At 47.6% G+C, this 25,708-nt stretch overlaps 1 protein-coding gene across 3 annotated transcripts in view; it reads right to left on the bottom strand.

Annotated features, from left to right (window-relative positions):
- The window catches only part of Nlrc5 (NLR family CARD domain containing 5), an 81,265-nt gene that overhangs the window by 39,800 nt on the left and 15,757 nt on the right, over positions 1–25,708 (bottom strand). For 2 of the 3 annotated variants that reach the window (XM_027405632.2, XM_035442591.1), the window contains exons 2-16: positions 23,700–23,854; positions 20,405–20,517; positions 14,523–14,827; positions 13,828–13,887; positions 13,187–13,255; positions 10,534–12,196; positions 8,508–8,591; positions 8,292–8,375; positions 6,654–6,737; positions 6,456–6,545; positions 5,298–5,357; positions 4,106–4,171; positions 3,611–3,694; positions 1,225–1,308; positions 198–287 (exon numbers count right to left, since the gene is read on the bottom strand). In XM_027405632.2, the coding sequence (XP_027261433.1) occupies positions 198–287; positions 1,225–1,308; positions 3,611–3,694; positions 4,106–4,171; positions 5,298–5,357; positions 6,456–6,545; positions 6,654–6,737; positions 8,292–8,375; positions 8,508–8,591; positions 10,534–12,196; positions 13,187–13,255; positions 13,828–13,887; positions 14,523–14,827; positions 20,405–20,421 (2,840 nt within the window). In that variant the 5' untranslated portion in view covers positions 20,422–20,517; positions 23,700–23,854. The remainder of the gene's footprint in view (positions 1–197; positions 288–1,224; positions 1,309–3,610; positions 3,695–4,105; positions 4,172–5,297; positions 5,358–6,455; positions 6,546–6,653; positions 6,738–8,291; positions 8,376–8,507; positions 8,592–10,533; positions 12,197–13,186; positions 13,256–13,827; positions 13,888–14,522; positions 14,828–20,404; positions 20,518–23,699; positions 23,855–25,708) is intronic. The other variant, XM_027405634.2, reaches the window with a different exon arrangement.

Below are 25,708 nucleotides of genomic sequence, written 5' to 3'. Positions count from 1 at the left end.
CTCTCCAGAGGAGACCCACAGCACCGGCAGTAGCTGAAGTGCTGTGATAGCAAGACAGGGACCAGGCAGCATCTTCTAGGGGTCCCTAAGGCACGAGGCCAGAAATAATATGGGGAGCTTCAGAAAGCATGATGATATGGCCTTGAACTCAGGGGCTCAAGGCTAAAGGGCAGTGACATGCCCTGTGGGGTGCCCACCTGATGTGCAGCTCTTCCAGGGTCCCACAAGTGTTCACGGCTCTCAACACATAGGTCACCCCAGTCTTAGAGAGGCCATTGTCACTGAGGCTGCAGAGAGGAGAGGGTGCCAGTGTCAGCAGGCAGACAGCTCCTGCCTGCTCATTGTGGCTTGAAAGTTGTTGGCAGTCATGGGTCCCCAAGCAGGGTCCCTCAAAGAGTTCTGGCCATGTGAGCCAAGGGATGTATGACCCCTCCCCCCAAATACACGCACTCAGAGAATTAAGTTCTCTGGCTTAATCCACCAGCACTGCTCCTGGATTCTCCTCTCTCTGAGCCTGTTTTGTGGTATATGATGTAACTGTAGTCTATGGAGGGCTGACTAGTAGGTTCTGTACCCAGGGTTTTAGGCATACATAGTCTCTTTTAAGTCCATTTTACAAATGGAGAAACTGAGGCCCAGAGACATTCTATTGCTTTTCCAGGGTTTCAAGGTTATGGAGTGACACAGTAAGAGCCAAAGCCCAAACCACTTTTCCCAATCTCACTGCTCCTTACCAAACCCAAATGACCCTAAGATGTAACACAACCCACCAAATACCATCTCTGTCCCAGACCTGCACCAATGGACACCCTGTTTTCTTGCGTCACCACTTCAACAACTTATGCCTACACCTAACCAAACATACCACTATGTCCCCTAAAGCCTTGACCCAGTGGCAGGGTATCCACCCACTCAGTACCGCAGTTCTGGCCCAGTGCAAGGTTCCTACATCCCAGAGCTGTGGAAGGACTACCTAGCATGTGAGCCAGGCGTGCCATGGACATGCTGTCCATGTACAAGGAGTTAGATGGTTAGTTAGTTAGTGGATCAGGGCAGAGGCAAGAACAAAGCACAGTCAACAGCCCAACTTAGCTGGAGAGAGAGGAAGCTGGGCAGATCAATGCTACTATTTCTGACTGCGGACATGAGAATGGGGGCAGGCAGGGACCAGATGGGACTCTCCATGGCTCCTCTTGTTATCCAGCAGTGGGGTGTGCAACTCACTCCAGTTTCTGGGCAATCTGCAGCTGTGAAGCAGCCTCTGCCACAAGTCGACAGCCTTCGTCGTCCAGATGGTTTCCTGAAAGACTAAGATAGAGGCACCATGGAAACACTCTCACAGTCCCCCCTAGCTTTAGTCAGAGCTACATTCCATAACTGAACTTTATTTATCATCATCATCATCATCATCATCATCATCATCATCATCATCATCATTATTATATTTTTTCGAGACAGGGTTTCTCTGTGTAGCTTTGGAGCCTAACCTGGAATTCACTCTGTAGACCAGGCTAGCCTCGAACTCACAGAGATCCGCCTGCCTCTGCCTCCCGAGTGCTGGGATTAAAGGCGTGCGCCACCACTGCCTGGCAATGAACTTTATAATAACTAAAGGGGATAGGCTGCCAGCTCTGCACATAGCTGTACTTCTACCCTTGTGGCATGTTTCATACTCACAATCTACAAAGCAGGGACTAGTATATCGCCATCTTACTACCGAGTAAGACAAGGCACAGAGTCCTTAAGGGGTCCGCTCAAGGGTGGGCTTGGCTTTGAACCCAGACAGCCGGACTGCAAGGTCCCACCTGTGCCTGTTCCTGTATGCTACAATACACATTAATGTGTCTTTTGATAATTTTTTAAACTACTTGCTGGAAATGCCAGGAGTTCCATAGGTAAATGGTTGGGGAGAGATTTGGAAAGATTGTCCCTAGTAGTGGGAATAGCATATTCAAAGACCCCATGGTATAGCATATACCAGCATCCAGAGGAAGCCAGTGTGTTTAGACTGGAAATTGAATTAGAGTCACAGGGTGAAAGGGGCTGGGGAGACTGGGGAAGGCTTCTGGGTCCCACAAGGATTTGAGGATTTGGGCTTTACCCTGAGCAGAGGGAGGGAGTGAAGGGCATAAGCAGTGGTGAAACACAGTCTGTTCTGCCAGGAAGAGAATTCGATGGTGGAAGCTGGGAAAATTGTGAACCAGAAGCTAATGGGGTCACTAGGTGAAAGGTGGGGAGTTCTAACAGAGGAAGTGTATGGAGAGTCTGGAGAAGATACAGACTTGAGACCGCAATAAAGATGAGCAAGGTAGGTGTTATTCATCTAACTAGGTGGAGTGGGGTTGTGTTGCAAGTGAGGGCACTGGGAAGGGACAGGCTCAGTGCTGGCAAGTAGGTTAGAAATACCCCATGCCTTCTTTTTAAGTTTTCTTATGTAAACTCATGTGCTTGTGGAGTGTTCGCCATTGTGCAAACTGCCAACATGGGTGCTGGAAACTGAAGTCAGGTCTTCTGGAAGGGCAGCAAGAACTCAGCCCCTAAGCCATCTCTCCAGACCTTTTAATCATTTTTAAAGATTATGTTTATTTTTTGTAGTGGGGGGATGCACGTGGAGGTCAAAGGACAACTTTCAGGAATTGACTTGCTCCTTCCACCATGTGGGTCCTGGAGATTGAATTCAGATGGCCAAGCTTGGTGACAAGTGTCCTTACCTTCTGAGCCATCTTGCTAGCCCTCATTTGCTATGTTTTAACCTTGTCCCTGAGCCTTCCTATGAAACAAGGTAATGGACCAATAGTTGATCACACGGGCAACCCTCACCCTATGTAACACACCCTAAGGTGGGGCCAGCTCATCTCTAAGTACTTCACAGCACACAGCATTTCTCCCCACGCCGCCCTCCCGGTAGGATTTCTCTGTGTCGTCCCGGCTGTCCCGGGACTTGTTCTGTAGACCAGGCTGGCCTCAAACTCAGAGACCCACCTGCCTCTCAAGTGCAGGGACTAAAGGCGTGTGCCACAACTACCTGGTGCACCCCACCATTCTGCCTTCACATCCCTTAGTGGATTGTTGCTGGGGCTCCCTTCCTATCACTGGGAAATAACCACCACCAGTTCTTTAGCTCCGCTCAGGAACCAGGCACCATAGGGACTTCTTCAGCCTATAAAGAATGTGCCATCCCAAGTGCAGGGGGAGTCCCACTCTACTGATGGCCATGGAAGTGATGGTAGGACTCATGAGGATGCTCTGGGAACTTCAGGCCAGACTCTTCCTACTTGCTTGATCTTGAGCAAATTTACCTCTGCACCTTCATTTCCTTCTCTGTAAAATGTGGTTGCATCACAACAAGAAGACAAACAAAACAAAACAAAACAAAAAAACAAAAAAACCCATGCCTCACAGCTCCTAGCTAAGCACTTCATACAGGACATGGCTACACAGTGACAGATGTTCTGACAGACGTTCTGACTGTAGGGATGTCCCCAGACTCTTGAGGAGCCAGCCAACCATCACCACACCCCCCACATGAAGATGGGTCCTTGTCTGCCCTGCCCAGCCCCCCCCCAGCTGTTCTTGTCCTAGGTTTCCCACCCTGCCCCAGGGTACTCACTCTACTTCCTCCAGCCGGGGGCCTTTCTGGAATAGCTCCACAAGGGCTTCTGCATCATGGACCCTGAGATGACATTTCTGAAGCCTGGGATAGGAATGGAGGATATCAGGGGAAAATCATGGTCCTTCCCATTTGGAGTCAGATGAGTCCTGAGGGCTAACACCTGGATCTATGTACCTCTAGTAGTGGAGTGATCTTGTTCCAGGCACTTAGTCTATGTGTGAATCAATTTCTTCCTCTACCAAACTAGAGTGATATGCATCATTCATGAGGGTCCTAGAAGGCTTCTCACGAAGCACCAGCCGCCTCTAGCACAGTGCCCCACATATAGAAAGGGTCCATTCTGCAGGAGCTCTTGTGACGCAGTAGCTTATGCATGCCCTTGCCCTGTCTCTCCATCTGTTTTCCCTGTATTCCTTCCTGCTGTTCTTCTCCCCTGGGAAAGGACCTTCCTCCATTATCATTTCCTGAGGACAGTGGGCCCTGCTGAGGTACCTGAGTTCCAGGCTTCGGCTCTGTCCTTCTTTCTTCAGGCTGTCTTCATCCTGTAGGTTTAATGCTCTGAAAAGAACAGATTACACACTACTTTGGACTCAGGAGCCAGACCTGGTGGACTGGACCTCTTCTCCTGGCATCTGGGGACTGAAGCCCTGCAGCACCTCTTATGGTGAGTTAGTCCCAAAGACAGCGCTGGCAGGCACTCAAGGTACAGCTAGGAGAAACAGCAAGAGCAAAGGGCTTGAGGCCTTTATTCAAATGTGGTCTCCCCCGTCTGTGGCTGTGCAGTTTTTGACAAGTCACATAACCTATCAGACTCTTCTATTTCCTAAGGTCACCATGACAGCGTCCCTTTGATGTGACCTTTGGTTCAGAAGACAGCGATGAGTAGGTCCAGATTCTCACACAGGGAGAGGAGAGTGCCAGGGACTGCAGAGAATCTTGAGCTATACCATAAGCCAATTTCCACAAAAACATATAAATTGGAATTGCCTAACAAAGCTTTGCAATGACAGAAATGCTTTTCCTCTGTGTCATCTGCCATGGGAACCACATGTGGCCCCTGCTGAGCCCTGAAAGGGTGGCAACTGATAGACTGAAAATTACTTCATTTACATTGTTACAGTGACTGGTAATGGCCACATTGGGTGTCAGAGCTTTAGACATGGGGAGGGCAGGAGTGAGATTGAAGCTTGGAGCTTAGTCAGGGAGCAGTGTAGGGAATTTGGGAGGAGTGTTTCCTCAGAGGGAGAACCTTTCATGTCTTTACCCACCCAGCTGGGGTTGGGGGCAATGTGGAAATCCATGTGTGGCCGGTATCTGAGTGCTGATGGTGTGCCAGTGTTTGAAGCATGTTAGATGCATTTACTCCCTCCATGCCCAAGGCAGCCCTAAGATGTAGGTACCATCACCGCCCTCTCCTTTATCTTTCTTTCAGTTTGGAGAATTTTTCAGTTACAGTGCATGGTATCTTGACATCCTCCCTACAGGCCTGGTCCATTCTGAGTCTCTGGGGATGCTCTCTAGCCAGGGATTGTATGTACTCCAGACACATGCGAGGAAGGGGGGACGCTTTGCCAGCCCTCAACAGGAGTTCACACAGCAGTAGGGAGAGTCTTCTCACTTCAGCTCTCCCCAGTCTGCATCCTTTCTCAGGACTAGCTGGGGCCATGCTTCCCCATCTACTTACTCTGATTGTTGCACAGTCGTTTCTGTGATTGGGGACAGAAGGAAGACGAAGTCAGATTCCCTAGAGGATCAGACACAAAGCCATGATATCCAAGAACTGGAAGTCAGCACATCACTCCACTTGCCCTGCTGTCACCCACTCTTGCCCCAATCATCCAGGGAAAGTTTATTTATTTCCTGACTGAGAAACAAGAGAATGCAAAAGAGTGCCCCAGCAAGGCTATAAGTCTTCTGCCACCCAGCAAGCTTGCTTTTGTAAGGTCAGGTAGACAAGGTGAGAGGGGTCTTTGTTTAGCTTTGTTTTTGGTTCTGTTTTTTTTTTTTTTCTTGAAAGATGTCTAGTAAACAGCCTACAATCCACATTGCCAGAGATGCTAGTAAACATGGAGGACCCTAAGAGATACATACATGGTCCCCAGGAGAAGGGGAAAGGGTCAAGATCCCCTGAGCAAATTGAGAGCACGGGAAGAGGGGGGAGTGAGCTATGAGAATGAGAAGGGAAGAAGAGGAAGGATGCAGAGGTCATGAGGGAGCAGAAAGTTTGAGTCAGGGGAAGAATAGAAGAAAGAGTATGTGATAGGTAGGGTTTTAGTTGGGGGGGTGGTAGGGGAGGAGGGGAGGGAGAAGGGAACTGGGAACTGGGATTGTCATGTAAAACAATCTTGTTTCTAATTCAAATAAAAACAACCACTAGTTGTTCAAACATTAAAAAAAAAAAAAAAAAAAGTCTAGTAAACCAGGCTGGCCTTGAACTCACTATGGAGCTGAGGCTAGCCTTGGACTCCTAATCCTCCTAAGTGCTGGTATTTCAGGTGTGCATCACCATGCCCTCTGAGAGCTTTGAAAAATGATAAATATAATTGTATTCAGATTAAGAAGCTGCCGCCTACCCTGCAATGTGAGCCACTGAGGTAACATTGTTTCAGTACCATGGAGAGCGGCACGTGGCTAATCGTTCATTCGGCTATGCGCCTGCTCTATCCATGCATCTTCCCATCCCTTACTATTTATTAAGTGCCAGACCTGAGCAAGATTCTAGATGTGTATTAATCTGACTCTGGCATGCACACACAGATCTTGTAAGCTAAGGACCTCCTCCTTTCCCGCCTCTCATTCCCTTACCCTTTCCTTTTCCCCAAGACTTTGAAGATCTGCTCACCTGACCTGCAGCTTTCGGACAGCAGAACACGTGATGGCTACCTTCACGGAGGACAGTAGAGTTGACACGGAGAAGCTGTTTCTGCTCAAGCTGCATGATTGTGGCAAAGTGTCAGGGGTGGACACCCTTGACATGGTCGGCAAAGGAAGGTGGAACTTGGGCCAGGAAAGAGGCTTGGCTGGGGTAAAGATCACTTACTCGAGTTTCTGGAGCTTCGACAGGCAAGGGAGCAGCTTCACAAGGCTCAGCACCTCTGGGTCCTTGAGCTGGTTGTCATGCAAACTGCAGGGAGGCCAAGACCCAATCCCTCAGTTGCGGGAATGGGCGCTAGGAAGTCCCAGGTGGATATTATGAAGTGAGATGAGGTGACCCAGTGGCCTGCTCCTAGGGCTTAGGTGTACAATGTACAACATCCCAGGGGAAGAGTGAAATCTCTCTGGGAGGCTGAAGACTCTACTTCCAGCCTCGGCTCTGGCCACAGCTCCTCAGAGCCCAGGACAACCTCTCCGACCTCACTGTCTCTACCTGGACCCTAGCTAGAGGGACAGATAGAAAAATGGAGTGCAAATGATAGAAAGCAACAGGGGAAATTAAAATTAAATAAAAAGGGTGATGGGGGGCAAGATTAAGGTCACTCAATAACCAAGAGAGTTTAATAATATCAATGGTTTAAACTTTCACGCTAACCAGAGTGACCACTGCCCTAAGGCACTCATCATTGGGAACAGCAGGGGCTGGCCAGCTTATATTCCATCCTGTAAGTGCTGTATCCTTCCTGGTGAGCCTTCGTAGATTCAGGGATTGCATTTCTGAATCTCAGGGAGGAGCTATGTAACACCGTAGTAGACCAAGGATTTTGCTGAGACTGTCTCCTAGCAATGTCAGAAGCTATACTCACAAAGTTTCACCAACGTCACTGACTAAACATGCGTCTAACATGGACAACATCAACAGATACGTTAAAGTGGCTGGGAGAGAGTCCATGACACCTCAACCACACACAAAGAACTATAGGCAACTGAATGCTAAGAGCAGGAGAAATTGTCTTCCCCAGGGAAGAGCACAGCAATTGATTATCCAATACCAAATGGTCATCCCTGGAAACATACATGCAAGTAACATTTACAGACTGAGTGGGTTATATTTAGGAATATATATGTGTATATATATATATATATGCATACACTAACAATTAATAAAAGAAGAGTCCATGAATCTGAAAGAGATCAAGGAGGGGTATAGGAGGGCTTTGAGGGAGAATTGGTGTCATTATTGTATAATCTCAAAAATAAAAGAAAAAAATAAAAGAAAATATACTTTTTAAAGATTGTAGCAGAGGGTCCCTGGTTCTTCCTTCCCTGAAGCAATCAATTCCAGACACACACAAGAAGTATATTGTGCAGACATGCTCAGCCAGTGGGCCCTGCATCTCAGCATGCCTGTGTGTGTCACACATGTGCCCATCTGTGAATAAGCATGTGACACACCCTTGAGTGTGTACTTCTGTGCAAGTGTGTACCCAAGTTCAGGAATGTGAAGTTGTACATTGTATGCATTTATGAGTCCCCATGCTACCTGCCTTCTTAGACACTGCAATACCCTTTCCTAAGGTCACAGAATGAGGGGAAGGAACCCAAAACTCACGCTCCTCCAAGGTGACCCCAAATGTATGCTCTGCTGGGGTCTAGGAAGTGTACTTTGGATTTGGTCCACCTCACTCTTGGACTGATGTCTCTCTCTGGTAGTCCCTGATGGAATATGCAGGTCCCAGGGGTGTCCAAGAGCTGGGAAGTGACCCTTCCCCCAGGCAAGGGAGCTGTCCTACAGGCCACTTACCTGAGCTCCTCCAGCTGGGAACAGAGAGGCAAAGCCTGTACCAGGTGGCTGATGCCTCGGGCTGTGATCTTACTCCCTGTTAACCTAAAGGGCAAGCAAAAATGGTAGATGAATGGGGATGGAGTAGGAGGCTGGACAGGAGTCTGTACAGAGCTAAGCAGGGAAAAGTGTGCCAGACATCCTTCTTGCGTATCTTGCTTGCAAGTCTTGGCTCACCCTAGCATCTTCAGGCTCCCCATAGTAGGCAAGCTCCTGCCCAGGGCTTCTGCAAAGGCATCCCCACACTTTCTGCTTTTAAAGCTGCAGGACAGAAGCAAAAAACAAGTCAGTGCTGGGCACAGCTTAGTGATTGGCAGTATCCATAGGGGGGCATCATAGCAGCACAAGTCATCTTTGTAGTTGTTGGAATAGCAAGAAATACAGCTTACAGAATTGGTTTCTTTATCTGCCAAATCAGTTCACCACTTCATCCATAGAAATAGAGTCACATATAGTTTAAATCACGTGGCCAAACATCTGCATGTGTGAATGTGTGCAAATTTACCACTCGTGCACATGAGGCAGTCTTTCTCTATTATTTTTTCATTTGTTTGTTTGTTTGTGTTTCACTGGTCCTGAAACTCACTCTGGCCGACAGTGAGCTCTGGGGATCAACTTGTCTCTTCCCCTCAACTCTACTGTTACAGGCATGAGAGGATACGTTCAGCTTTTACATGGGTGCTGGGAACATGATCAGGTCCTATTACTTCTTACTTGTTTTTTTTGTTTGTTTTGTTTTTTGTTTTTTGTTTTTCGAGGCTTTGGAGGGTGTCCTGGAACTAGCTCTTGTAGACCAGGCTAGTCTCGAACTCACAGAGATCCTCCTGCCTCTGCCTCCCGAGTGCTGGGATTAAAAGGGTGCGCCACCAACGCCCGGCCCTATTGCTTTTTATAACAAGCTCTCTTAGACTCTGAGCTATCTCCCCAGACTCAAGATGCTTTCCTTAGAAATAAAAAGAACAACAAAGAGCTAATTATCAAAATGGGCAGAGACTTTATCAGAGGTATAATTTCATCTCACAAATTGATCTAAAAATTCAATTCATATCATTTCAAAAATAAGATCATTGTTGCTCCTTGGCCTCTTTTCTTTTTTAGAAATGTTATCTGATGTGATTTTTTTTTAATTGGGGGGGAGTTCTTCTACTTGATTATTTTGTTGTCTATGTTGTTCATGTTTCTTTCTTGTGTTTAGTGTTTCAAATATGGTTTGAATTAAAAGTTTTAAAGTGATACAAGTGTAACTCAGTGGGCTGGACTGCCTTGTTACAATGTTAATATTATATACTGAAATGTCTAAAGTGTTTCCATATTTGTAAATGAAACTTGGTGTTGATTTGAAGGAGGGGAACAAGAAATGGAGCTCTAGCAGAAGTAGTTTGCCAGTCAGAAGTGACATTTCCAGCTCCTCTTTCAGCCCCGAGTGGCTGGCTGTGTGTCTGTGTTCTCAGTGATGCAATGTGACTGGAAGAGATGTGTCCTACTTCCCTCATGACCTTTAAACACATTCCTCCAAGGTCATCTTTTCCTTTCCTCCAAGTTAGGGCACAGGGACACCCAAGGTTCAGCATTGATCCTACAGCTAGGATGTCTGGCGGATGCTGGAGGAAGGACTGTGGTCCCTGCATGACCACATGGGGTAGAGCAAGCTTCCAACTTGGACCACTTACTTCTGACTTGTTCAACACAGCGACATACACTCCAGCAGGACTTGCCCCACTGTGTCTGGGGCAGCTTGCACTGGGACTACACGTTTGCTCTCTCCAGCTGATAGATACAGAGCCTTGGCTCTGGACCAGATGCTGTGTTGAGTAGCCTGCTGTGCATCAACTAATCTCATTCTCCCATGCCCCCCTGACTTGTGTACTCATTGCTGGTATGGAGAACCATCATCAAGGGAGGCAATACGTAACTCATTCAAGGTCAAACAGCCTTGAGCAGCATAGCCCAGATCCAACACTCCAGCCCCTGACGGCCAGAGAGATATGAGAGTCAAGAAGCCACAGGCAAGTGAAAATATACCTGGACTCCCAAGGCCTAATCAAAGCGCATGGCTGTCCTACCAGTGTTACACACTAAATGAGGATGGAACATCCTTTTTGGACCTGAATCCGGTCTCTCTGGCAGACTGGTTGGCCTCCCTCTTTCCCAGAGCACAGTGCCCTCCTCCGCCCTTCCCTACCTCTCTTCTGATTTGACTCACCTGAGATTTTCAACCTGCCCACATCCTACCAAAGCCTCTGGGCAGCGGGGCTCCAGTGGGCAGCCATCAAAATCCAGGTGGATGGGGGCAGCCCTGTGCTCCAAAACGTTGGCCAGTGCAGCCAGATCTGCATGGGTCAGTGGGAAATTGTGGAAGGAGAGTCGGAAGGGGAGGCTTTGGGCAATGAACCTTGCCAGCTCCAGCTCCTGGGTCTCAGCCACACAGTGATACAATTCTATCATCTTTGGCCCTGTAAGCTTTCGGCTAGCCAACTTCCTTAGCACCTGAACAACAGCAGCCTGCCTGGAGCCCACCCAGGCTTCATCCTGCTGAGTCAGGTGGCAAAGGAATGCATGGCAGGTATGTGACGCCAGGCCTGCCAGGAATGTAGGGAGATGGTCGGAGAGGCCGAGTCTAGATTTGGTCCGCAGTACCCAGTGGGAATTGAGGGTGACATAATAGGTGACTGTGTCTTTGTCTATTGTGTCACTGGCCATCAGATACAGAGCAGCAAAGAACTCTTGCAGACTAAGGTGGGCGAAGGCATAGCCTGTTTCTTGGTGCTCAGGGCTGGTACGAATACAGAAGGAGGTCAGGAGGCCGTGGACAGCTCCAAAAGCCATCAGGGGAGGAGGGATGTCTTCCATTGAGAAGATGACCTTCCCAGTGTCCAGTCCCCCAAAGGCCACTTTTCCAAGGCTCAACAAGGATGTGGCAGGTAGAATCCCATTGTGGCTAAAAGTTTCCACCATCTGCAGGTACAGCTGTGTTACAGTGGGCAGGAGGGCCGCACACTGGCCTGGAGGGCTTCTGGGAAGCAGATGGCGGAGGCAGAAGCAGGCAACTTGGCATAGTGCAGGAACTGCACACATTCCCCAGAGACGTTCATTGGTTCTCAATTCTGCCAGGGCCAACTCCTGTGACAACAGATCACTGAAGAAGTGGCTGATATATTTCTCTACCCGCAGCCCATCAAAGCCCCACATGTATACCATGGCTGCCTCTGTGGGCACACAGGCAGGCAGTTTCCCAGGACGAGAGGTGGCCATCACCCAGCAGCCTGGCAGGAGGGTCCCACGGCAGAGGTCAGAGAAGAGGTTGAGGGCCGAACCTGCATTGTCAGCACCCACAGAATCAGCATGGAGTGCCTCATCCAGCCCATCAAAGATCAGTAGGACTTGATGGGCATTCTCCTCCAGGTATTGAAAGACAGCATCTGGGTCTGACTCAGGCCTCAGATACAGATCAAAAAGGAGCTGGGGCAGTGTCAGCAAATGTGTGATCATGTTGAGCCTGCGGAACTCAAAAAGGAACAGAGCCTGGAAGCGGTCCAGCTGACCGTCAGCCCACCTCCAGCAGAGTCGGTGTGCCAGAGTGGTCTTGCCCATCCCAGCCTTTCCCAGCAGTACTGTCACTCGAGGTCCCTTGGGGGCCTTGAAATTGAAGAGATCCTGGATGCTCACATCAATGTCATCTGCTGTATCAGGGTCTCCTATAGTGGCTCCCTCCTGAGCATCCAAGGGTGCTGTAGCCCGGCTCCACTGCAGAATTGGGGGGATGTAGGCCTGTGGGGAGGCATGAGTATGCCCTGCCCCCGGGCATTCACCACCATGGTACCGTCTGGCAGAGGTCTTTAGGAGCTTCAGATACTTCTTAGCCAGCTCTGCAAGGGGCACAGCAGTGGCATAAAGACAGGAACTCTTACACTGGATACATGTCCTGGGACCCCATGATCAGGCTGCTACTGTCTTTAGCCCCCAGCTATGTGTGCATGGGTGTAAGTGTTAAGGGCACAATGGATGCTCTTAGGTCACCCATATTCCCAGAGGGAGTGGTTGCATAGCAACATAGGCTCCAAAACCACTTTCACAGGGAGGTGGGGATGGGCCCTTGGGTTACAACTTTCTCTTCCAGGACAATATAGATGATATACTTTTCAGTAATCTGGGAGAGGTTGCTTGCTTTGCAGCATCAATGGGGCCAGCTCTAGGTGGCAAAAGCAACTCCATCCTTCCCTTGAGAGTAGGCACCAACAAACTACAGGCTTTGTACCAGTCAATCAAATCATGGGAATGGGCTCCTGCTATGCCAAGTGTTACTTTCTTCCTTCCTGGGTCATGGGGAAGACTCAGGCCCCACCTCTACCTCAGCAAGGACTGAAGAAGTGGCCTATTTTGCACAGATGTGAATTTTCTGGTTATGTCCATGATTCTTGGAGTGTATGTGCATGACAGGGCTGGGCCAAGGACTATTCTGGACCACTGGTAAAAGATGAAGGAAGTTTCCCCTTTTCCCCATGGCCTAGCCTCAGTGTCTTGTTTCTCCATGGACTTCCTATCTGGGGGTTTTCCAAGGCAGCTTTAACACCTCCATCCTCACTCACTCCCAACATGGCTACTGGGAACCCAGGCCTGAGGTCGCACTGGTTATCACCCTGATATTTCCACAACCTTGAGGACAGTCTGGAAGACCCCGATGACAAATCTGCCCTTGAAATACCCTGTCTCTTCCTCTGCTCTCTCAGGACTTCATTCTTCCTCTCCTGGAGACTTGGAAAACAAGTCACTGGGTCTCAGAAGATTTCAGCCAGGGACAAACCCAAAATCTGTCTGTGATCAACCTCAGGGCAACCCAATCTACTCCCATAACCCACCTAGCTGCTGTTTCCTGCAGTGCTTCCGGCGGGGTGAGGACCCACAGCTCTGAGAAGGGCGCTTGACACCTGAAAGAGAGAAGTAGGGCATGGGGTAGAAAATGGGGGACCCAGGCAGCACCTTTGGGGTGCTCTATTCCATAAATGGGCCCAGGAAGAGAAGCATGAGACACCCTGGGATTATGAGAAGGCAATTTCCATAGTTTCACCAGCATGCTTTAGGCTCTGGGCCAGGATGAAGCAAGCAGACACACAGTAGGGCATTCTAAGCACTGTGCCCACCAGGGAAGGGACAGGCTCTGCGTGTGAAAGGGAAGTTTTCAATTACTTGGTTGAGCCTGCCACTTGTCCTTGTGAATATGCATCAACACCAGGACATGATAGCTGCCTTCCTGTAATTCCATGGGGGGACACGGACATGAGAACAGTCTCCCTGGGTGACACCTGACAGTGGATCTAGAAGACAGAGGCCAGCCACACTCAGTCTCTTCTGGGGACCCAAATTAGATCCCTGATAAAAGACAGTGGGGCAGGCCTTGAAAGTCACAGAGTGGGGGGGGGGGAGTGGAATTTGTTCTATGTGCCAAAGGTAAAGACTGAGCACATTAGCTGGCATTCCAAGCCCTAACCCCAGATCTCACCATGGTGCGGCAGAGGTCCGGGATGGCCGTCTTCACCAGCTCCTATCTGCCTAGAGAATTCTGTAAGACAGAGCAGAGCATAAGCCACTGGGGGTGTGGGACACAGTGTCATAAGGATATAGGGTGCCTGAGTAGCTCTGAGTGGTGTCTGCTCTGGGAACAGCCGTAGGTTCCAGAGATACAACTGTCACCTAGCCATCTGCCAGGGAAGCAGATGGTGCACCCTGCATGCAGCAATGTGCAGAAGTATACATGCATACATACACATGCACACGTCAGTGAGGATGTATGTCTGCACACACATCTGTGTGTGTATGTGTTCACACGCATGTAGGATCTGTCTGCTCATGTGTGTATGAGTATGTGTCCCCATCTCCACACTGGTACAGCTCATGGTTGAGTTCCCACTTTCTATTCAAGGACTCCTTGTCCCTCAGTATCTTGTGCTCCTCCTCAGTGCTCTGCTCAAGAAGGTGCTGAGTGGAATAGTCAACCTCCCTGCTCATTAGTAGGGGCTGAGGTCTCTGACTGCATCGCAGAGGGAAGCCTCTTGGTCACTGCAGGCATTTGGAATGTATGGTTTTTCTATGACCTCTCTGTGTGACCTGATGGGTCACAGGGGCGGGGGGCAGGCTGAAGTTCTGTAGGTCACAAGGCTCTGCCGGCAGCCCTGTACCTCCCATGTGGGCCCTTACCATCTTTTTGGCCCCAGATGCTCAGCAGTGGTACCTCTAGCTCAAGAGGCACATCAAGCTCCATGCACAGACTATTGATGAAAGATTGCCAGGTGGCCTGATCCTGGGTGTACAGCCTTCTGATCTGATGATGAATGACCTCAGGCTCGGGGGCCGTGTTGCTGCAGTCCAGGTCCATGGTAGGGAGGTAGAACCTAATCTTGCCATTCAGCCACTCTGAGTTTTTACTCAGCAGCCTCACAAGCCAGGCCCACAGGTTCTCAGTGCCCAGTTGGAAGCTCTCGGAGTCCATCAGAAGCCCGGCCCTGTGGAGATGCGGGGAAGCAGGTGAGTGGGGGGCAGGCAAGAGTACGGAGTCTGTGATGATTTATGTTAACTGCCAGCCTGACAGAATCGAGAATCACCCGGGAGATGGACCTCTGGCCATACAAGTGGAGGGTTAGCTGCACTACATGCCCTGATATGGGAAGGGCCATTTTGACTGTAGATGGAACACTTCTCTGGGCAGGGGATCCTGGACTGTACACAGGGAGGGAGGAAGCTGAGCACTGGCATTAGTCACTCTCTGCTTCCTGACAGTGGATGAGACCAAACAACTTCACACTCCTGCTGCCCTGACTTTCCCACATAATGGACTGTGCCCTTGGGCTGTGGGCAAAAATGATGCTTTCTCTATTGTCAGTGCATTTTATCATAGCAACAGACAAGTAACCTTATGTATCCATTCAGATCAGCTTCATTGATGGGCCTGCTTCTGTACCTTCCCCTGACCTGTAACTACACACACACACACACACACACACACACACACACACACACACACACACACACCTGCCAAGCAGACCCAGTCTACCTGCTCTACAAAGTATACAGGAATCTAACGATGCTGTTTTCATGGACCATCTGTGCTGCTTTCAGGCTGGGTTGATTTCATGACAGAGACATCTAGCCATTCGCTAATATTGCTTTTCCTTTCTTTCTTAGAACTATAACTCCCAGCTATTCCCTGATTATGCAGAATAGACCTGGTCCCCCAGGCTCCCTAATAGTTAGATACAGTCACATCATGGGGGGTGGGGGATGGTCAGTGGGATGCAAGTAGAATGTTATCTGCCTTTCTTTGCTTCTTCCTGGTGGCTGGAATGTTAACAGGATGGCTAGACCTTGGGCAGCTATGTTGGGTCACAAGGTAGATGCCAGTGCTGAGGAATGTGTGGGTCAAGTTTCTTACCTTCCCTGTACCCTGTGCCTTTAGCCCTCTATTATATGACTAAGAAATACATTTTTACTTGGTTCAAAATGCGATCACTTAAGGAGTTCTGTATATAGTAGACCCAAGTCTTAGCTACTAAAAGCCATCTGCTCATGCTCTCTCTAGAGTTTTATTTTTTATTTATGTGTATGTGTCTGTGTGACTGTATGTCACATGTATATAGGCACCTGCATGAGCCAGAAGAGGTTGCCAGGTTCCCTGGAATTGCATGCAGTTCCAAGCTGCCTGATGTGGGTGTTGGGATCTAAGCCTGTGACTTTTGGAAAAGCAGCAAGAACTCTTAACTTCTGAACATCTCTCCAGTCCAAGTCTTCCACTCTAGATGGAAGTATACAAAGAGTCTGCTGGAAAGAGTTCCGACAGAAGGCAAAGGGTATTTACAAAGCAAAAGCCTAAAATAATGAGCCATGGTTTCGATCTAGTAATTCCATATGCAGTAGGAAGCCAACATAGATACACAACTTTTATTTATTTCAAAACTGTTCATGGCACAATTATTTATAATAATTAAAAACCAAAAGTAACATGAATAGCAAACAGTTGGAGGATGGGTTAAATAAATGGTGGTCTACATGTTAGAATAAGCTATTTGGGGTATAGTTCTCCATCAATACTTACAAAAATGCATACTGTGTTAGGCATGGTATTTTATGGGTATGTTACAGGTTAGCTAATCCTCATACTTGCAGAGATATCACCTCCAACTCTAGGAAGTGTGGGAGGCCCACCCAGGAACTGGCCTTGCTGCACCCATTGTATATTCTGAACATTCAGCAGGGGCTGACTGGCCATATGTTCCAGCTCCTTCCAGGCTCCTCTTCTCCATTTGGCTTCTAGCACTTGTGCCAGAGCTCACAAGTCATGCAGTGAGCTCACATCCATCATCCTTAGTCTGGAATCACTGTCCTTGGAGGAGATTGAATGATTCAGGGCAAGAGAGAAGGAAGTGTCCAAGGTCACGTACATGGCAGAGGCTGGATCAGAACTAAGATTATTTGGGCTCTCAGATCAGCTAACTTCCAAAATCTTGGAGCCTCGGGTAACACAAGACAAGGGCTTTGTGTGATTTTGTGCTAAGGGTGTGTTCACACGAGGGTGTGGCTTCCTTACTGGGCTATGCTTTCCTTCATATTTGCCTGACATGGAGCCTTTGTTTCACCATAGGTGTCCCAGCTCTTGAGATAAGACACCAAGCTCCTTAAGCAACCATCACTGGGAGACAGGGCACATCCCACCATTATAGACATGGTGACTTCAGTGGGAAACACACTCTGGGACATGATTTCAGCAAAAAGATCCATGGCCCAGAGCCAGGAGATGATTGCTGGCCCGGCTTACTACTAATTCTCTATGGTAGGCCTTGGCGACATCTACAGATGCTCTTTGGAGGTATTATAGGAAACCATCCCTTTGCATTTGGCTGTGGCTGTGAACTCAAGTTGTCTGGTAAAATGTGCCCAAAATGACATAGGTCACATTTGTGCAGATGTTTCAAGAGCCAATATGTGACTCACTCTTATCTCTACTCCCCGTTCTGTTTCAGATTATGGACAATGTGGACCAGAGCTCCCCTCCATTCAAACAGCCAGAAAACAAGGGTGGGAGATACTGTTTTAGGGTAAGCTATTTGTTACCACGGCAGAACCTAGCTGACACACTCACAGTGTGACTTTGGGTGGATGTGTGCTATTGACATGGACATGACAAGCACCCCAATCCTGAGACCTATGGAAATGACAGAGGGAGTATGCGTGTTGATAGTGTGAAAGCATGGACCACAGTTTCCTCCTGGATGTTTATAGACTGTGACAGCACCCCTACAGTGACCTCCCATTAAGACTAGCTAACCTCTCCTCCTTGTGTTATGCATTATAAACACAGCCAAGTTTCTGGATTGCATAGTAGGTACCCTCCATCAGAGCAAGCACAGCCAATCAGATTCCGACTTCTCTCTCCGCCCTCCCCACTCCCGCCCCCGTGTGTGTGTGTGTGTGTGTGTGTGTGTGTGTGTGTGTGTGTGTGTGTTTTCTTCATTCCTGTGTTGCCCCAGGTTTCCAGGACCAAGCTGTGCAAGGCATGGCAAAATGTATGCCTCAGTAATACCATCTATAAATGGGTAGAATAGAAGCTCAAAGTTCTCTGAGATGTTCTGTGCCAGGAATTTTTTGTTCTCATGCTGAATAGTGTCCAAGGGCAAGTTTGTTGGATCTGGATAACCCAGTTAAGACAGGAGCCAATACTCAACTCTCCCTAAGGATACTTGGCCAGGTGACACACTTGGTTAAGTGTTGTAAGAATGTTAATGTTCAGCCTTTGGTGGTGGTGCACACCTTTAATCTCAGCACTTAAGGCAGAGGCAGGAGGATCTCTGAGTTCAAGGCCAGTTCAAGACAGAGTAAGTTCCATGACAGCCAGGGCTACACAGAGAAACCCTGTCTTGAAAAACCAAGCAAAACAGAAAGTTAATGTTCCACAACTGGACAATATGTAGATAATTAGAAACATGAAATATCTGGTCCTAAATGGGATGCTATAATCAAACCTCTCCCCTCAAGGCTCAGGAATCTATGCAAAGGGAAGGTGGAAAGATGGTAAAAGCCAGAGGTGACAATGGCTCCAAAGAAACAGTGTCTTTCAGACAGGACAGGACTGGTGCACATATGAACTCACAGAAATTGTGGCAGCATGCACAGGGCCTGTGAGGGCTCAAGCCAGACCAGGTACCAGCATGGGGAGGGGGAAGTGGACACAGGCTCTCTTCCCTAGCCAAGAAGCTCCCTCTATTTGATGTCTGTTGGCAAAGGGAAAATAAGTTATCTCCAATGGAGTGTCACCAGGTATATCAACCGTACTTTAGGGCAGGAGTAGTTGGCCAGCACAAAAGGAACTCTGTGTTTTTTGTTTGGCTGTTTATTCTGTTTTTTAATGTGGGTTTTGTTTTTTTGCATTTTTGTCTTATTGATTTTTCATATTTTGATATTTTTGATATTTCATCTGTGTGTTTTGAGAAAGAACACAAAGTTGAGTGGGGAGGGAGGTGGGGAGGATTTGGGAAGAATTGCAGAAGGAGAAAACATGATCAAAATACATTGTAGGGGGCCGTTTCCTGCATCCTCCATTACAATAATGGTGCCTAAAGACACCAAGATGTAAATTACTTCAACAGGCGCTGGGTAATCTCCATTCCTTTGATCTCTGCCTATCCCGTGGCTCATTTGGCCTGAGGAGCTGAAGCCATTCATAGGGTAACACGTCCCAGGCGGCTGGTCAGCCTTTTTAAGGGATGGGTTTCTTAGTTCAGTGTCTCCGCTCTGGTCTCAAGATGCATTAAAGCTTGTCTGCAGAAGGATCCGAGTGTCCTGCGTGTATTTCTTGCCGGCGAGAAAATACAGCATGCGCGGGACAATACATTACATGAAAAAATTAAATTTAAAAAAAGGAGGAAAAGAGGAATGTTAGTGTTTGGTTTTCATGTTTACTTTCCTTGCAGACAAGCTGAGTGGATGGGGAGCCTCCATTGTCAGGCTCTTCCTTGGGCCTGGCTGCTTTGAGTGGGAACCTGTCTGTCGAGCCTCCCTTCTCTAACCAGCGGGATCGCCATTATGGAAGCCTGGTTGATTTCAAACTCCACAGCCACCTGGAGGACAGTGTAGTCCAGCTGCTAGAGGCCTGACTCCTGCTCCTGGTCCGTCCAGTCACAGCTTCTTTGACAGTCCTTTGTCTTCTCTGATCCCTCTGTTCCCTGTTGTCTCTGTCCCTAGCCTCTGTCTGGGACACAGCCTTCCCACCGCTCTTGCTGTCGGCACTGTTGTTCACCAAGGTGCAGCTAATGCCACCTCCACCTCGACCTTGCTGCCATATCTCCTCTCTGTGCTGCCAGCTCAGATCTCTTTACCAATGACAATGACAGTGGGCAAGAAAGGGTGGCTCCAGGGAAGCCTTTATTGAAGCCTAATGTTGCACCAGAGGCAGCATGAGATAGTGTTTCCCTGATGACTCAGAGTAAGCCGAACAAGCATCTCTAAATGGGTAGATTAGGAACTGGGAGCTCTTTGATGATGTTCCCCCTTCGTGATGAATAGTAGCCAAGGGCAAGTTTGTTGGGTTTGGAGACTCAAGGTCAAGAATGATAACACTGGCTGCCATTAAGGGCCAAGGGTCCTGATGCCTGAGGCTAAGGGGCTATAACATTACTGAAAGCCAGGTGACACCCTCAGAACTGTCACACTGTCACCAACCCTAACTGCCACCAGCTGCTGCTGAGGGCTGAGGGTTACACCAGCTGCCTAGCACCTAGCGACCAAGCCTAGAGACAAACCTCTACTCCAAATACATAGAACTCTTAAGTCTCTGGCTTCTAAAGCTCTAGTTCTCAGGGCTTGGAGCTGTAAGTGCTAAGTCTGTCAGAGCTGCCCAGAGATCTTTGGCACTTTTGGGACTGCCTACAGCATCAGGACTCCTAGCCCACTCTTGGTTACCATCCATAGCAGCAAAAGGGTACACCTGACTGATGACACAGGGATGTGGGGTTGGCAGCCTTGGCCACAGGAGGAGAGAGAAGGAATGGATTGGAGGAGAAGGGAAAAGAGAGAAGAGGAAAAACACCTACCTGGCTTCTTGGATCATGATAGATGGTCCAGTGTCCCCATACAGAGGGTCCCTGGAGTGTCTGGGCCTTTTCCTCTGCCCTTCAGTTTATGGCCTGTTTCCATAGTGCAGGTCCTACATGGAAAGAAGACATGGTGTTTTCCTCCTCTTCCAAAGCCAAGAAGAATACTGCTGTGTCAAAGACCCCAGCCCCTGCCCCTGCCTTAGAGATATCTCTGAGGACACAGTCCACAAGAGTCCTTCACCCTCACAAACCAATTGAATTTTCCCAACCAAGTTCTATATGTCTCTAGGATTGGCACATCCCAGCCTTCCTGGTGCCATCCTGCTTATCCAGGAAGAGAGTATAGAGGTACACACACACACACACACACACACACACACACACACACACACACACACCTGCCTTCCTAAACTCAGAGCCTGGGTATCATAACAATTGCACAGATGGATCTGGCTCATTCATCTGTACAAAAGTGGAATAATCCTCACCACAGATGCCAGCCCCTGCCCTCTCTCACAAAGTCCCCAGAGGTCAGCACTTGCACCCTTCCTTCTCATCTCTTTAAAGCTTTGCTTTCACATTTTTAATCATCGAAAGTGCTGGGCATGGTGACACATGTGTGTGTGTGTAAGCCTAGCACTTGCAAGGTGAAAGCAGCAGGGTCAGTTACAGAGTGAGTTCAAGTTCAGCCTGGGCTACAAAAGACCCTGTCTAAAGGAAGAGCAGGTGGTGAAGCCTGAGTATAGTGATACAAAGTTAATGTTCTCCACGGTGCATACGGTACCACTGGTGAGCAGACTCAGAGATGGGGCTACCAAGATTAACGAAGATGTGAGGTGGACCTGCAAGTGTCCCTACAAGATGCAGGAAGCCACTGTCTCTTTCTTCCCCATGAAAACACAGCAAGTGGCTGGGAGCCCTCACTAGACAGCAGATGTGTTGGCATCCAGATCTGGGTTTTCCCAGCTTCTGAGAGTGTGAGCAACAGTTGACACTCAGACTATGATATTCTGTTACAGCCATATGAAGTGACTAAGACACACCTGCCTGTAAACCACAGAAAGTAGAAGAAAACATCTCCATGTAGACATCAGGCAGAAGGCAATGCCTCTTAAAGTCCATCTGGACATCCCAGAGTCCTTGATGAGATGACAAGAACAGTCATTTGGAGAAAAAAAAAGCAAGCAGGATGTGTGGCTATAGGATGTAAATAAAACAGTGCAAGCCATTTTCCGTTAGAATTGGGTAGTCAAGGGCTCAGGCTGCAGCTCGGTGCACAGCATGTAGGCATGTATTTAGCAAACATGGGACCCTGGGGTCAATTCACAGGAATACACAAGATAGAAAAACTGAAGGCAATTTTTATCAAAAGACCATTTGGGGATAGGCAGGCAAGTATTTGGGGGAAGCTTGTAAATATAGCAAAGCATCTTCTAGAGTAGCCACCACTGTAAGGAACTTGGGTTAAAAACAGAAAAATAAATTGACCAAAGGAATGGAATAGAGACCAAATGAGCTTCATATTCACTCAGAACTCACTAATCATCGGTATTTGCCACCACAGTCAATTAAAGAACAATTATTAACAAATTGTTTTGCTTTTTATTTACTTTCATGTGATATACGTGTGTGTGTGTGTGTGTGTGTGTGTGTGTGTGTGTGTGTGTGTGTGTGTGTGCCTGTGCACATGGATGTGAGGAGCTCTTGGGGGTCAGAAGAGGACATCAGGTCCCTGGAGCTGGAGTTATGGGCATTAGTGAGCTTTCCAACATGAGTTTTGGAAACTTAACTCAGATCCTCTACAAGAGCAGCAAATGTTTTTTAAACACTGAGCCCATTGCTAACCCTTAAATAATTGTTTTTAATTAAGTGAATTTTAAATGTTTTGCTTAGGACTGAAGAGAGGGCTCAGCAGGTAAAAGTGCTTGCCATGTACCTGGATTTGATTCCCAGAGCCCACGTAAAGGTGGAAGGAGAGAAGTGACATGACAAAGCTGTCCTCTGGGTTCCACGTGCTCACACAGCACCCACACGCTTATGTCCAACACACACACACACACTTTCTAATAATAATAAATAAATACATAATTTTAAAAATTGCTTGGAGCTCACAAACCTGGGAACATGGCATTTCACACCTATATAGACTGTCTACAAAGAAGATGATGGACTCTGTTGATATGGATTTGGAGAAACTAGAGCCCTCAGATGGCTGGCAGGAATGATACAGCTATGTGGGAAAGCAGTTTGGAAGTCTATCATAGACCCTGTTATGCCATTCCTAGGTCTAGACACAAGAGATAAAAAAAATAATGCCCACACACAACTGGTCCCTGAATGTTCAGACCAGATCTGCTCATTTTCACCTCAACAAAGTTACTGAAAACAATGTATACAAACAAATGAGTTGCAATGAAACATTCTTTATCTCCCACTAATTTTCTATTTGGGAGGAAAAGGCAATGATAAAATGAAAGCAACACTGGGGGGCGAAAAAGGTGTTACATATGAGAATCAGCTGATTTTCCTGATAGAACAATGACTCTAACAAAACATGGAAAAGACTAACAACTACAGTCAAGGGCAAGCGGTGGCAGTATTTAGGAAAAAACAAATACTTGTATACTTTATGTTTGTGGATAGAGACCTATTAAAAGTATTCCAGGGAAAGCTCTGTAAATTATCATTACACATAAATTACCATGATCCCCTGTCACATGATCACAGGCCCCAGGGGTTAGTGTTACTTCCTAAGTGGATGGCTGAGAAGTAAGCTTTCCAGTCTTTCACTGATGAGTGAGTCTGGATCCTTTTTTTGGAGGATGTCATAAAAGCCCTGTGGCCCCTCCCAGTCCCCCAGCTTCACCTTCATGTGCTTGGTTTACATCTGACCACCTACAGCTGGAGGCCAAGGATTTAATTTGTTTCCTTAGCCAAAGGATGCTGAGAGTTGATGTGTAAACACCCAACTCCTGCCTTATCAGGCAGACTCCTATTACCCATAGTGTGAACTTGCTCAGTGACACAACTCGGAGATGCCTGTGCCCCCCCCCATCTCCATTTCCTATCCCCATAGTGCTTGCTGGGACCACCTCCTAAATGAATGAGCTGTGTTTATCCCCAGGTTTGCTTATGAAGGAATCCAAACCAGAACAGGAACTTAGCAACGTGGATAACCAAATGCCCTTCCACTTAGCATCTGCTTTGTCTCACTGTCACTGTGAGATACACTAGGGTGCGTGTGGGGGTGGGGGGTGGGGGTGGAGGGTGGGGAAGACATTAAATAGCTCACCCAAATTGGAAGGGTTAGAGTCCAGGTTGTCAGAAATCCAGTATACAATGACAAGAACGGCGATTAATCTCCTGCTGCTGCATCTGAGGACTGGTGGGAAGGGCAGGGTCCATCAACAGGAGATGAATTATGAAACACACATATGAATCACCCGCCTGAAAGGTATTGACAGAAGAGTCACAACGTGGAAAGTGTTCCAAGCAGCCTCCTAAAGAAACACACAGTTTCAAAAGCTTTGACCTCATGTACGCTCTACTAAACCAGCACAACTCTTACCTGCATTCTAAATACTTATCCTTATACTCACAGGTGAGTGTAGCTTTCACCCTTAAGAAGTTTCTCTTTGCAGCAGACAGAGACCATTACATAACTGGTCAAATGTATAGAACAACTGATTGAACTCTGCCCAGGCTTAACTGATACGTCTACAACACAACTCCCACACCTAAGGCTCTGGGAACATTGAAAGAAGGCTGTGGTGGTTTGAAGGAGAACAGTCCCCCCAGAGGCTCATATGTTTGAATGCTTGGCCCCCAGTTAGTGGAACTGTTTGGAAAGGATTACAAGGTGCATCCTTGTTGGAGTATGTGTGCCATTGGGGGTGGGCTTTGAGTTTCAAAACCCTATGTCAACCCCAGACTCTCTCTCTCTCTCTCTCTCTCTCTCTCTCTCTCTCTCTCTCTCTCTGCCTGAAGATCAGATGTAAAGCTTTCAGCTCCAGCAGCATGCTGGTCTGTTTCCCACCATGATAATGCCCTATAAGCCCCCAGTGAAATGCTTTCTTTTCTAAGAGTTGCCTTGGTCACAGTGTGTCCTCACAGCAATAGAGCAGTGACTGAAAGAGGAAGAAAGATTGTAAGAAACTGTGTCTCCTAGAAATGATACTTCAACAACATGGCTGCCAAACAAGACCTGAAAAAGTTACAATAAAGATGCTAACATGGAAGGGGGGAATCTCACGGGGGGGACATAGACAAAGAAATGCAGGCAATTAGGAAATGCTGAGTGGGATGTGGTGGTTTGAAAGAAAATGGCCTCCATAAGCTCACAGGGAGTGGCACTATCAGGAGGGGTGGCCTTGTTGGAGTAAGTGTGTCACTGGGGGTGGGCTTTAAGGTTTTAGATGCTCCAGCCAGGCCCACTGCCACTCTTCCTTCCTGCTGTCTATGGATCCAAATGTAGAACTCTCAGCTACCTCTCCAGCACCATGTCTGCCTACATGCTATCATGTTTCCCACCATAATGATAATGGACTAAACCTCTGAACTGTAAGCCAGCCCCAAGTCCTTCCTAAGCGTTGCTGTGGTCATTGTGTCTCTTCACAGCAATAAAACCCTAACTAATACAGGGTGAATTATGGATGAGCCCCCAAAATGGTTATCCAATACCAGATGGTCAACCTGAAATCATATACACACAAGTAACCCTAAATAAACTATCAGGTTGCATTCATATATTCATGTATGTGTAATAATAATGATTAAAGAAAAAGAGGCATGAATTTCTTTTTTGTTTTTTTTTTTGTTTGTTTGTTTTTGATCAGGGTCTTACAATGCAGCCTTAGCTACGTAGACCAGGCTGGCCTCAAACTTACAGAGGTCTGTCTGCCTTTGCCAAATGCTAGGATTGAGGCCACTTTCATTGAGGCCATAAATTTGAGAGGAAGCAAGTGTGTGTGTGGAGGGTAGGAGTGTTTGAGAGAACTTGGCAAGAGGAGGGAGGGGGAAATAATGTATTATATTTAATTTAAAAATTGGAAACAAAAAGCTTTGACAATTGACTAATTGATTGAATTTGAAATAGGGTCCCTCTAAATAACTCAGGTTGCCCAGAATTTGCTGTGTAGCACAGATAAGCTTTGAACTCACAATTCCTCTTCTGCATCCCAAGTTCTGGGACTAAGGTATGTATATCATACACAATAATAACTATATTTTTAAAATGCATATATGTGTGTCTGTATACACACAGCTACTCAGGAAACTAGTGACAAATTATATCTGAAGGTG

This window comes from Cricetulus griseus, chromosome 3 (assembly GCF_003668045.3).
Source record: "Cricetulus griseus strain 17A/GY chromosome 3, alternate assembly CriGri-PICRH-1.0, whole genome shotgun sequence".
NCBI lineage: Eukaryota > Metazoa > Chordata > Mammalia > Rodentia > Cricetidae > Cricetulus > Cricetulus griseus.
This window is presented reverse-complemented; position numbering and strand designations above follow the sequence as displayed.